This window comes from Bos indicus x Bos taurus, chromosome 3 (genome assembly GCF_003369695.1).
Source record: "Bos indicus x Bos taurus breed Angus x Brahman F1 hybrid chromosome 3, Bos_hybrid_MaternalHap_v2.0, whole genome shotgun sequence".
Classification (NCBI taxonomy): domain Eukaryota; kingdom Metazoa; phylum Chordata; class Mammalia; order Artiodactyla; family Bovidae; genus Bos; species Bos indicus x Bos taurus.
Genome location: NC_040078.1, coordinates 15,022,571 through 15,036,248, shown reverse-complemented (window position 1 = coordinate 15,036,248; position 13,678 = coordinate 15,022,571). Strand labels below are relative to the sequence as shown.

Below are 13,678 nucleotides of genomic sequence, written 5' to 3'. Positions count from 1 at the left end.
AAGATGAAGTCTCCAGAGCCTCTCTAGACCACCATTCCAAATCAATCCAATATCCTTCTGAGGTCTACTTTCCTTATCAACTGGGAGACACACAGAAGATGCTCTTTGATTAAGAACTCCTAAACTCCCTCTCCCTCCCTGCTTGCCTACACAGGAGTACAGGCATACCTCGATTTAGTGTCTTTGCTTCATCACGCCTCAGACACAGCATTTTGGTTTTTCTTTTCTTTTCTTTTTTTTTAAAACTAAAGGTTCATTGCAACCCTGGGTCAACAAGTCTATCAGCACCAATTTTCCAACATCATCTGTTCATTTTGTGTCTCTGTGTCCCATTCTGATACTTCTCACAATATTACAAAATTGTTTATTATGTCTATAATGGCGATCTGTGATCAGTGACCTTTGATGTTACTACTGTAATTGCTTGGAAACACCACGCATCTCACCCAAAAGAGAAGTGGACTTGTACTGTTCTGATTGTACGTGTTCTGATTACTCCACTGACCCAACAGTTTCGCCATCTGTCTCCCTCTCCTTGGGCCTCTCTATTCCCTGAGACACACCAATATTAAAATTAGGCCAATTTCACTTGAATACTTAGGGCCTATAAAGCCTCTAAGTGTTCAATGGAAAGGTACAGATACACACCTCTCACTTTAAGTCAAAAGCAACAAATGATTAAGCTTAGTGAGGAAGGCACGCCTAAAGCCAAGGCAGATTGAAAACTAGGCCTCTTGTGCCAAACAGCCATGAACGCGAAGGAAAAGTTCTTGAAGGAAATTAAAAGTGATAAGAAAGCAAAACAGCTTTCTTGCTGATATGGAGAAAGCTTTGTGGTCTAAGATCAAACCAGAAGATCAAATCAGTGACAACATTCTATTAAGTCAAAGCCTATTCCAGAAAAAGGCCTTGTTGTTGTTCAGTCCACGCCTGACTCTTTGCCACCCCAAGGACTGACTGTAGCCCGCCAGGCTCCTCTGTCCGTGGAATTTCCCAGGCAAGAATACAGGAGTGGGTTGCCACTTGTTTCTCCAGGGGACCTTCCTGGCATAAAGGTGGAAACGGAGTCGTCTGCGACTCTCATGCTTGGCCAAGAGGCAAGTGAATTCTTTACTACAGAGCCACCTGGGAAGCCCCCAAACCCTGATTCTCTTCAATTTTATGAAGGCTGAGACAGGTGAAGAAACCTGCAGAAGCAAATTTTGAAGCTAGAAAAAGTGGTTCATAGAGTTTAAAGAAAGAAGCCATCTGTACAACATGAAAGTGTAAGATGAAATAGCAAGTGCTAACGTAAAGCTACAGCAAGTTATCCAGAAAATGGCTACACTAACAACAGATGTTCAATGTAGAAAAAGACTTATTAGAAGAAGATGCCATCTATGACTTTTGTAACTAGACAGGAAAAGTCATGCCTGACTTCTAAGCTTCAAAGGACAAGCTGACTCTTTGATTAGGGGCTAACATAGCTGGTGCCTTTAACTTGAAACCAATGTTCATTTACCACTCCAAAAATCCTACAGTCCTTCCAAACGGTGCTGAATCTACTCTGAGGCTGCTCGTTTAAATGGAACAACAAAGCCTGGGCGACAGCACATCTGTGGACAGCATGGTTTACTGAATATCTGAAGCCCACCGCTGAGACCTACTACTCAGGAAACAATCCTTTGAGAACACTATTGCTCACTGACCATACATCTGGTCACCCAAGAGCTCTGATGGAGATGTACAGGAAATTAATGTTTTCGTGCCTGCTAGCAAAAGAACCATCATGCAGCCCATGGATCAAGGAGTAATTTCTAATTTCAAGTCTCAGTACTTCAGAAATACATTTCATAAGCTACAGCTGACACAGACAGTGATTCCTCCAATGGATCAGGGGAGAGAAAACTGAAAACCTTCTGGAAAAGATTCACCATTCTAGATACCATTAAGAACATTTGTGGTTCACAGGAAGAGGTCCAAATAGTCAACACTGACAGGAGTTTGGAAGAAGTTGATTTCAACACTCACAGGTGACTTTGAGGGGGGGTTCAAGATTTCAATGGAGGGAGTAACGGCAGATGTGACAGGAGCAGCATGAGGACTAAGCCAGCTGTGGTGCCTGCGGATGGGGCTAAACGCTGCATCCCACACGAGACCTGAGCGGCAAGAAGTCACTTCTTGCAGATGAACAAAAAGAGGTTTCTTGAAATGGAATCTACTCCTGGGGAAGCTGCTGCTATGAAGACTGTTGAAATGGCAACAAAGGATTTAGAACGTTACATAAACTTAGTTGACAAGGCAACAGCAAGGTTTGAGGGGACTGACTCCAATTCTGAAAGTTTTACTGTAAGTAAAACGCTACAGAGAAGTCATTCATGAAAGGAAGAGCTCATCAGTGGGGCAAACTTCATTGTTTTAGGAAATTGTGGGGACTTCCCGGGTCATCCAGTGGCTTAGGCTCCACACTCCCAACGCAAGGGGTCCAGGTTTGATGGGTGGTCAGGAAAGTAGATCCCACGTGCTGCAACAAAAGATCCCGCATGCCACAACTAAGACCTAGTGCAGGCAGATAAATGTTTTTTGAAGAAAGAAAGAAAAAAAAAATTGCCACATCCACTCCAATCTTCAGCAACCACTACCTGATCAGTCAGCACCAACGATACTGAGGCAAGACCTTCCAGCAACAAAAAGATGACAACTTGCTAAAGACATGGATGCTGATTAGCATTTTTTTTGGCTGTTGTGTGCAGAATTCAAGATCTTAGTTCCTGACCAAGGATTGAACCTAGGCCCTGTGAAATGGAAGCTTGGAGTCTTAACCACTGGACCACCAGGGAATTCCCTAGCATGTTTTTAAAGTTGAAATATACTTGATTTACAAATTGTGAACACTTTTTAAGTAACGTATGTACAGTTTTTAAAGCATAATGCTGCTGCATACTTAATAAACTATGGTTGGGCTGCCCTGGTGGCACTGTGGGTGAAGAATCTGCCTGCCAGTGCAGGATACACAAGAGATGTGGGTTCAATCCCTGGGTTGGGAAGACCCCCTGGAGTAGGAAATGGCATCCCATTCCATTATTCTTGCCTGGAAAATTCCATGGAGAGAGGAGCATGGTGGGCTATAGTCCATGGGATCACAGAGAGTCAGAAACACATACTTCACTGAGCACACACGCACTTCACTTCATCATGTACACGTAATTTTTACGTGCACACATAATTTTTACACGCACTGGGTAACCAAAAAATCCATGTGACTCACTTTACTGCAATATTTACTGTATTATGATGGTACGGAATTAAACCTGCAATGTCTCTGAGGTATGCCTGAATTATTACTTTTTTAACTGATGTATATAGTTGATTCACAATATTGTCAACATTCTGTTAGTTTCAGGTGTACAGCACAGTGATTCAGTATGTCTGTATACACAAACATATATACACACACACATATATATATTACATACATATATACATATATGTATATATACACACACACTTTTTCAGATTCTTTTCTCTTACAGGCTAATACAAAATACTGAGTATAGTTTTCTGTGCTATACAGTAGATCCCCATTGGTTACCTATTTTATACACAATAGTGTGAATATGTTAATCGCAAACTCCTGATTTATCACCATACCCAACCTTTCCCCTTTGGTAACCATAGGTTTTCTATATTATAAACCAAATGTTTTCTATACTTAGTATGATAAGTATACTTATCAAGTGAATTAAATCATACTTCACTTAGTATGAGAATCTCTAGATCCAGCCATCCATATTACTGGAAATGGCAATATTTCATTCTTTTTTATAACTGAGTAATACTTCATTGTGTATATATAGGTCTTTGGGCTTCTGTGGTAGCTCAACTGGTAAAGAATCAGCCTGCAATGCAGGAGACCCCAGTTCAATTCCTGGGTCAGGAAGATTAACTGGAGAAGGTAACGGAAACCCACTCCGGTATTCTGGCCTGGAGAATTCCATGGACTGTATAGAATGGGACCCAAAGAGTGGGACACAACTAACCGACTCTCGTTTCACTTCAAATAGGTCTTCATTCATCCCTCCATCAATGCACATTTAGGGAGCTCCCATGTGGCACCCACTCCAGTACCCTTGCCTGGAAAATCCCAGGGACGGAGGAGCCTGGTGGGCTACAGTCCATGGGGTCACTAAGAGTTGGACACGACTGAGTGACTTCACTTTCACTTTTCACTTTCATGCATTGGAGAAGGAAATGGCAACCCACTCCAGTGCTCTTGCCTGGAGAATCCCAGAGATGGGGGAGCCTGGTGGGCTGCCGTCTATGGGGTCGCACAGAGTCGGACATGACTGAAGTGACTTAGCAGCACGTCTTGGTTAGACATGCCTGTATTAACAGGTCTGATTCCCAGTGACACTCACTACTCACTAGCCCTGCCTTACTGGTCCCCAGCTCAGGCACTAACTCAAGGCAGAGCAAGGAGGGAAACCAACCCTCCACCCAGACCATCACCTCCTTCCCTAACTTCCCTTCCAGGGTATTTATAGCATTCTTGAGCCTGTGAGAAGCAGTCAGGCTCTGGTTTCAGATGGTAACCACCTCACTCAAATGTTTTATGCCTTAGGTAAGCCTAAAACCTCCTTGCCATCTTCATCCCCTCCAGGAAGTCCATTGCTCAGAAGTGAGGATTGCTTAGGGAAGGGAGAATGAAGGGCCAGAAGCCAAGATGACAATGGAAGGGGAACAGGACAGGACAGAATACCTCAGTGATCTCCTGGGGCAAGCAGTCTGCACAGCTCTGGAGAACCTTGATGATCTTCTGGTGGTGTGAGGGGTTCTCTGCAAAGCAAATTTCCAGCTGCCGAAGAAACTTGCGACTCTTCTCAAAAGCCTGCTGCTCTTCAAACTACCAGAGTGGAAAGAGGGCAAAAGAGGAGTCATCTCTGCAGCCTGAGAAGGACGTGAGAGCTCTACACATAAAAACCAAGAAAAACTGTGCTGGAGACATAGGGGATGACAAGGCTCTGGTTTACAACAGTGAGATCTTTTTTTTTTTTGGCCTCACCACAAGGTTTGTGGATCTTAGTTCTCCAATCAGGGACTGAACCTGGGCCCCAGCAGTGAAAGTGCCAAGCCCTAACCACTGGACTGCCAGGGAATTCCCTGTAAGATCTTTTTTTTTTTTTTTTAAGACCCTAGCATGTATCTACTTTGGGTTACTGGCATCTACCGACTCAAGAAAACTAAGATGTAAATGAAAGACTTAAGAGTTCTATATCTCAAGTTGCTTACAGTTTTCAAAGATTGTGAGATCAGACACATGCCAGTTTACAAAGTATTTTCACGTATGTATTCATTTGATCCTCATAATGATAAAGAAAAAATTATGTATAATCATCCCATGACCATTAACTGCTTTAAGACTATCAGGCTAATAACAATATGAACATAATAATATAATAATATCATATCCATTACTCCTGTGTTTATCCATCCTGACAAGAAACCCAGAACTATGGGGATATCCCTCAAGTTCAGACACTTATTCTCCAACATTTCAAATGTCATGTAACCACTGTGGCCTTCCCAAACCACTGTGTATAAAACTACAACATTATCACTATAAAGCATTAAACATATTTTACTGTTTATATATTTTATCACTTCTATAACATATATATTTACAATATACAATATACTATTTAACACCTGACTTTCCCCATGAGAATATAGGCTCCATGAAGGCACAGGATTTTAGTCTTTTATAATTATTACATTTCTAGTACCTAGAACTCTGCCCAAAATAGCAGGTACTCAATAAGTATTTGTTGAATGAAAGCCTGTTTTGCAACAGTGAGGAGCAAAGAGTTATGATATACCTAAGGTCTCCACTCAATGGTCAAACCCTTCACTCTACATGGAGAGAACAGGAGAGAACAGGAGCTGGGAAGACCATCCCTTGAAAAGGAGGTGGCTCTCGTGACCCTGGTCTAGGGGAAGGCTATCTACGGAAACAGCCAGGAGTCTGGAACAGTCCTGATCAACACGACCCAAGCCTAGTCCTGCTCTGACCCAGGGATCCTAGTGTGTGGTCTTTGCCCCCCTCTCTACTTACTAATCCACAGGCCAGTGCTTGCTCAGGCAACAGGAAAGCAGCAAAGTCCTTCAGCAGCTGAGGCCAGTCTTGGAGCAGAATTTGCAGGCTCTTGTAGAGATCCACAGCTGTCTGCCTCTGAGTGCTTGACTCAAACTCATAGATGACCTGAAGGAAGTCTTCATACTTGCCAGGGATATGCTGCAGGGCTTCTCGGACCTATATGAGAGGACTTTCAATCATCCAATCCCCTTTCATTGGGCCTCAAGAAATGATGGGACAGAGGAAGGAGGAAGAATTACTGTTAAAGAGCTCCAGATTATCCGTCAGAGGCTACTCCTCTGACAGGTCCTAAGATCTGATGATTAATGGAGGCCACAGGGCCATGAGCAAGGCAGAGCTCTTTTTCTGACAGCGAGGAATGCGAAAATTTCTATTTTCCAGGGATTACAGTGCTACCCGCAAAATCAGGTAAACTCTTCTCTAGCTCACAGCCTGGACCTCTCCTTCCTGGTTTCACCTCCATGTTGAAATAGATAAGGAGTGCTTGCTACATATATTTCAGCATGGTATCATCTGAGGGTAAATAATACATAAATTAGGAATGTTAGTAAAATATCAGGAACAAGAAAACCCATGATTGTTATTGCTAGAACTCCACTTGCTGGGGGTATAAAAAATTAGGTGGTTACCAAAAGAATGAGATAGGGACCACTGAGAAAAACAGGCAGGTTCATGACCCTGAAGATCACTGAGGTCCACTTTCTGGTCAGTGTACATGTTGTTCCTCTGAAGCCAAGGGCTCAGGTAAGGTTCTTATTAGTCTACTCTCTCAGGGATGATGCTGAAATCACCTTTCCCCAGGTTCAGGGCAACAGAGGGGTAGTATGATGGGCAGGAATAATAAATCGGCTGAAGACTGAACTCGGTGTCCTTGTGGTTTCACTCACACAGTTCTTTTGGTTATTTCCAGGAAAACAAAGGTAGAGGCAGAGAAGGCTCCTGTGCAGCCTGAAAGGCAGACTTCATTTTAAAAACAGAGGGGCTGGTAGGTACAGGAAGCAGCATTTGCCTACCCTGGTCAGATAAGCCTGAGCAAAGGCCAAATCCTTCTGCTCCCGGAGTGGATCTCGCTCGAGGATGTCCTCATCATACAGTAACAGCAGCTTGGAGGTGTCCTTGCTGGCCCGGGCCCGACTGCCTCGCTTGCTGCGAGCTCGATGATTACTCCGGCCCTTCCCAGCAGCTTTGATGCTCTCTCCTTAGGATACACAGGAAAACAACTGTTTCTCTGTCCTTGCAATCTCTGCTCTTCCCAACTCATCAAATGCACCCTCCCCATCAACTCCCCTAATCAACATCACATAGTAATTTGGGAGAAAAGCTGCTGGAAAAAGGCTATGACAGGTACGTCTCTTCCTGTAAAGTCAGCTCTATGCAGAGTCAACAACATGACTGCACCATCTGGGATGGAATGAGCTGCTTAGCTACTGCATACTGAACACAGAAGTCTAAAGAGTGGGTGTGGTCTGATGCTGGGCGCTCAGGGGTTATGTCCTGGTGAAGAACAAGCAGCACTTTCTGAAATAAACATAGCTCTTGACCTAATACATGACATGTGAATTAAGAACCAGTATAAAAACCTGCATAAACAGAGTACAAATCTACCAGCTGATAGAGAGTCAAATTTTAAATTTCTGAGCATCTCTTCTCTACAATGGCAGCATGTTAAACATCTATTTGGGAGAAGGGTGACTGGCAGGCAGGATCCAGAGGATTTCTTCTGGGAACTGGCACCTGTTTTATAAGCTAGCCACTCTGCACATGTCCCTGAGTCAATGAGGTCTCCTGAGACCCACCCCCACTCAGGCCTGTCCTACTCACCTGGTGGGGTCCTGCTGGTCTCCACTTCTGGAGCAGCCTTTGGGGAGTCAAAGGTGGCAGGAGGCTTCTCGGCAGGGTCTCCGATGGCTTCGTCCATCATTTCATCCTCCTTCTGCAGGTTTTCCATTCCCTCTGCTTCTTCTTCCTCTTCTTCCTCAGGCTCAGAATTCTCTTCCTGGGAGTTCTCTTCCTCAGACTCACCCTCCTGACTCATGCGCCTTTCAGATGCAAGCCAAGTCAGTTTCTCCATTGTTTCCTGCAAACCCCCCCAAAGAGTGTGCATGAGGGCTGTAATAGCTCACCATGGGCTGACTGCACAGAGTTTTTCAGAAAGAACTGTGGCTAATCAACTGGTAAGGGAGGGTGAGAAGTGGATGGTAAAGGGGGTGATTGGGGTTTTTTGGGTTTGTTTTTTGGCCACACTGTACAGCTTGAGGGATGTTAGTTCTGTGAAATATTTCTTGCCATATCGGAGGACAAAAAATGTCACAGCTATCAGTGATTCATGGCCTCCTAATGTGAATGAGGGCTCTCAAAAGGGAACACAAGGCCTACGATCCAGAAGATGCCAACGCCCAGTGACTGGTGAGGAACTGGAGGGGAGTGGGTGTCATGCAAGAGCAGCCAACCACCATCCTCGCCACCCTTTAAGGTGACAGGAAACAGGATTTGGCCCCAGACAGCTCAGGTGCATATGAAAGGAATGAATTCAGTGAGCCCAGAGGCTCCATCTTGCCACACACAGAACACTAAATTCCTTAACTTGACTTGATACCTGGTTCTCCTTACTACTTAATAATAATCTCTGATGTTCAGACTTCCTACCCTCTTGTTGCCAACTGTATATAGCCTGACTCCCCCTCCTGCTTCCTCAGAGCAGTTTTCTCAGAGAACTGAGATGCTGCCTCCCAAGTTCAGAATCCTTAACATTCCTACCAAATAAAATAATTCTCTGCTTAGAGGTTGTGATTAATTTTTTAGTCAACAGTTTCCTGACCAGAAATCGAACCCAGTTCTGAGCAGTGAAAACACCAAGTCCTAACCACTGGACCACCAGGGAGTCCCTGAGCAGATGAGCTTTAAAAAGTCCCCTCTGAAGGTAATTTTCCTTTGCCAGGGTCCATACTTATGACCCTTTGTCTTTTTTTAGTCATTTAAATTGTGCTCAGGAAATTCAATTTAATATTTAAATGAGTTTAAATCAAATATAATATGTAACATTTAACTCTTTCCCTCTCCTCTCACCTCAACTCCCAAACTATGCTCCATAATACATTCAAAAGTCAAAAATGATTTTATGACTATCTCTAGTGCAAAAAGCAAGCAGGTGGCCTATCAATAAATAAAATCTATTACTGAATCCACAAAATATTGGAGAAGAGTGCCCAACTCTCACCTGGAGTTCTGGGACAGAAAGTACAGATTCCTCAGAAGCTGATGACATCTCGTCTTCCTCATCCTGGGTAAGGTCATCAAAGTCCTCTTCTTCCTCTTCCTCTGGCCCATCCTTCTCTCCTGCAGTTTCTGGTCCTGCTGGGGTCCCCACTGACTGACCATCAACGCTGGATAAGTCTTCGGGCTTCCCCAGAGGGCTGCTAAGCACCATTTCAGGGTCAGTGGAGAAGGAAGCGTCCCTTGGGGACCCTTTGCTCACATCGCCTGAGTTTCCTTCACCAGGAGGCTCTTGAGAAGCCGAAAGGGTTTGAGCTGCTTGACTCCTCTGCTCCTCCTGTTGGAGGCCTGTCTGTTTCTTCCCCTCTCTAGGCCTGCTTGACTCCTCACTTGGGAAGCTAGTGTCTGACTCCACAGAGTGTTCTTCTTTGATTTCCTCATGGCTGCCCTGCTCCAGGGATCCACCACAGGTGTCCTCCCCAGGGTCTTTAGGTTCCATCTTAACCATTTCCTCTAAATCCTCAGGGCAGGTGTTCAGAGATTCTCGGAAGCCCTGAGGCAATGGTTCAGGGGCCTGTCTCCCCTCCTCTGTTTTCACAATAGTCCAGCCATAAGCGCTGCTCTCCGACAACTGTTCCTGGCACACTCTGTCTGCAGCTGGAGGCCCTGGGCTGTGCTCCTCTTTGGGGAAGACAGCAGCACAGAGAGGAGAGAGTTCCCGAGGTTCTAATTTGGGTTCGAGGCCTTGAAAGGCATTTTTCCCCTCAGCCAAAGGACAACCTACGTCTACATTCACTGGGGCTTTATCTTCAGGAGTAGATGGTACAGAAAGATTCACAGAGGTGCCAGAGACGATTAAGGGAGGGATGGAGGAGGCCACAAGGGGCTGGTTCAACGAACAGGGGAAGGGAGTAGGGTTAACCAGCAGGGTGGTGATGGGGATGGTCTGAGGACTTTGGGCCACAGCTGCACTGACAGGCTGCATCACATTGCAGCCACTGCCGAGGCTCACAACCTTTACCGTGGTGGCAGGAACAGTGAAGAAAACAGGCGCAGGGTGGATGAGAGGGGCAGGCTTCAGACAGAGAGAGGCCTTGGGTCCCTTTCTCTTGGAGGCTCTCCGTTTCACACATGGCTTTCGAAACTTAGAAGGAGCAAGTGAGGGCAGCATTAGCTTGGGCACAGGGGCGGAGGACAGCAGGGTCTGCGGCTCAGGCAGAGGGAAGCTGGTCCTGGCCTCAGCAGCTGTAGCTGGCAGCGCTGCTGGAGACTCAAAACTATCCCCCCCAGGGACCCCCAGAGGAGGGCCGCCTGGCACTGCCTGTAAGACCGTGGCTGGCTGGATCAGGGGAGGAATCCGGACCACCATTTTGCTTGGAGGGGCTTCTGAGTGAGCTGACCTAGCTGGTGTCTTCCCAGAGCTGGAGCTAGGCTGGAGAGAGGGGCTGGGTCCAAAAAAGAAGGGCTTCAGGGTTGAGGACCGCTTCTGTCTCCAAGCCTTCCTAGAAAAACGGTTGGCAACTGGCTTCAGCTTCAGGACTACACCCTTAGGCAGCAGCAGTGGATACCGAGTTTCACTCTCCAGTTCCGAGCTGCCTTTTCCTAGGCCTGGGTCTGAGTTGATCTCAGTGGTTCCGGTCACATTTCCGACCTCTCTGGCACCATCTGCTATACGCCGCAGTTCCTCCTGGATGGACGGCAGACTGGCCTAGTGGGAACAAGGACACTCAGATCTAGCCCATGCTGGAATTAGGGGAAAATAATTGGGCTTTCTAGATATTAGGTGCCTTTACAGGACAGTCTTAAGACATCTTTTAAGAAGGATTTTTCTGCAGAATAGCAGATATTTCTAAGAAGACTACATCCCGATTTTATACTCTAGAAACTCCTTAAATTTCCTTTAAGAAACTATCATTTTAACCACTATTTTTAAAAGGTTAGAGAATCCCCAGTTGGGGAGGGAGGGAGGTGGAGAAATAGGAGAGGAAAGGTGACTGAAGATTTCTTAAGTCCTAATTCTACAGCTAAAGCAGCAGAGTGTAAAGCAGGCCTTGAACATCCTGCCAGGTCCGTAGTGACCTTTTGCTCCTGACACACTTTGAGGAGGAGCGCTGTACCTTTAACCAGAACGGAAGCCGGTGTTCTTCCCTCTCGACAGGCGGCTTCCACTGATGCGGCTGGATCTCTTCACAGCACTTCATTAAGATGGGCAGCTGTTTGGTCTTCTTATAAAACTGAGTGTGAAGAAATAAAGCAAGAGTCACATTCCTTCTAGAAACTGCTCTCGTCAGGTTGGGGAGTGTGGTGGGCAGCGGTCTGAGAAACATCCACACACACATACATATATATATATATATACACACACACACAAATAGCATATACTGACTGCTCTGTATTTCAAATTAAGCTCATCTCCAATTAATAAATATTTTATCATTACTTAGTATCTTCTGATAAGCTTTATTCTGGTCACCAGAAAAGCTTAGGTCACAGAGAAAAGGAAGGGGATGGTTAGTCATCTTATCAAAAATTTGCTCCTGCTCAGCAGCCACAATGGGAGTGCCTTACTAATCCTTATCCTGACCACAGGTAAGCTTCCCTTTAAGCAAATAATGGTGCAAGAATATTGGAAGGGAAGGAAAGAAGAACGGAAAGACTGAGACAGCTCAGTTTTCAGAGCGAACGAAGAGGGGAATGAGCTTACACTGACCATAAGCACTAGGCACTGTGCTACGAGCCAAGCATACAGATCATGAGGCAATCCCTGCTCCCAAGGAGCTTACAGACAGCGGAAGAGACAGTCAAGTAGAAACCAATGATGAGGGACTTCCCTGGTGGTCAAGTGGTGAAGGGTCTACCTTCCAGTGCAAGGGATTAGGTTCAATCGCTGCTCAGGGAATTAAGACCCCACATGCCTCAAGGCAACTAAGCCCATTGCCACAACTATTCACTCTGTGCTCTAGAGGCCAGAAGCAGCAGCTACTGAAGCCTGCATCCCTGGAGCCTGTGCGCCACAAGAGAAGCCACTGCAACGAGAAGCCTGTGTATAGCAACTAGAGTAGCCCCCACTCACCACAACCTAGAGAATAGCTCATACAGCAACAAAGACCTAGCACAGAAAAACAAATAAATAAATTATAAAAGAAAACAATAAAAAAAACAGGCAGATTAAATACATCCATTTGTCTCTATTCCCTGTGAAACCCCAAGAAAACAACAGATAGGAAATTTTGAAAGATAAAAGCCTGAAAGGAGAAATGAAATAAAAGGTAAAAGTAACATCTTCAAAGCTAAAGAGCCGACAGATGAGTGGCAAGTGACACAGGACAATGAAGAAAGCCAAATACCATGTGGAGAAAAGGTAAGGGCCAACTAAACTGATGTCAAAGACAGGCAAAAAGGATAAAACAACAGATACCTCCAGAAATGGAAGAATTAAAAACAGGTCAAGATAAGGAAGACAAGTTTTAAATTTGTTGAAGGGGCAGAGAGACCCTGAATGCTACCTCTTTGATGTAGCATTTGATGTAGCTACCTGTTTGATGTAGCCCTACCCTGGCAGAAGCATGGTGGAAAGGACGTTCTCTGAATGAGGTTGTCAGGCATACTAAGGACAGGTGTGCAATGCTGGCCAAGGACACGTGAGAAAACTCTAGCCTCCTTCCTCTACTGCTTTCCCACAGGCCTCTGCCACCTGCTATTAAAGAATATTCAACAAACAACAACAAAAGCTATTAGATATTATGACAGAAGAAGGAATGACTCACCTCAGCAGAAGGGTTAGAAAAAAAGATGAAATAATATCCCAGAAAATACAACAAGAAGACAGAGTGATGGAGAAAAGAAGGAACACAAGATGAGAAGACTAGCCTGAGAGGCCTAACATCGGACCACTGAGCACCACAGCAGGAGACCACAGACCAGAAGAAGGCGAGGAAACCAGCAACGCTAAACTCAAGTACATTTCCCAATACTGGAACCTATGAGTTTCCCAAGTTAAGTTCATCAAGTACCTGGCATAATTAGTAAAACCAGACATATAGTAAGGTATATTATCGTGAACTTCAAAACACTGGCGAAAAAAGAAAATCCTATGTACTCCTAGAGGAAGAGAAAAAAACACGTGTTATATAAAGGTTCAAGAGTCAAAAGAACATCAACTTTCAAAAGAGCCAGTGCTAGAAACTAGATGAAAATGGAGTCATTAAATTGTTCTGACTAAAGTGATTTTCAACCCAGAATGTCAAACCCACTAAAGTGGGAGAAAAGAACACAGACATATTTAAAACTTTTAATTTTTAATAATTATAGTTTCATAGACAGGTCTTATCT

The 13,678-nt window shown here is 44.8% G+C and overlaps 1 protein-coding gene across 7 annotated transcripts in view; it reads right to left on the bottom strand.

Moving 5' to 3' along the window:
- LOC113885454 (GON-4-like protein) overlaps window positions 1-13,678 on the bottom strand; it is an 88,630-nt gene that overhangs the window by 4,760 nt on the left and 70,192 nt on the right. For 6 of the 7 annotated variants that reach the window (XM_027530816.1, XM_027530829.1, XM_027530788.1 and 3 more), the window contains exons 20-25: window positions 11,464-11,580; window positions 9,351-11,054; window positions 7,955-8,210; window positions 7,147-7,331; window positions 6,092-6,289; window positions 4,739-4,882 (exon numbers count right to left, since the gene is read on the bottom strand). In XM_027530816.1, the coding sequence (XP_027386617.1) occupies window positions 4,739-4,882; window positions 6,092-6,289; window positions 7,147-7,331; window positions 7,955-8,210; window positions 9,351-11,054; window positions 11,464-11,580 (2,604 nt within the window). Of the gene's footprint in view, window positions 1-4,738; window positions 4,883-6,091; window positions 6,290-7,146; window positions 7,332-7,954; window positions 8,211-9,350; window positions 11,055-11,463; window positions 11,581-13,678 lie in introns of those variants that run through there. The other variant, XM_027530839.1, reaches the window with a different exon arrangement.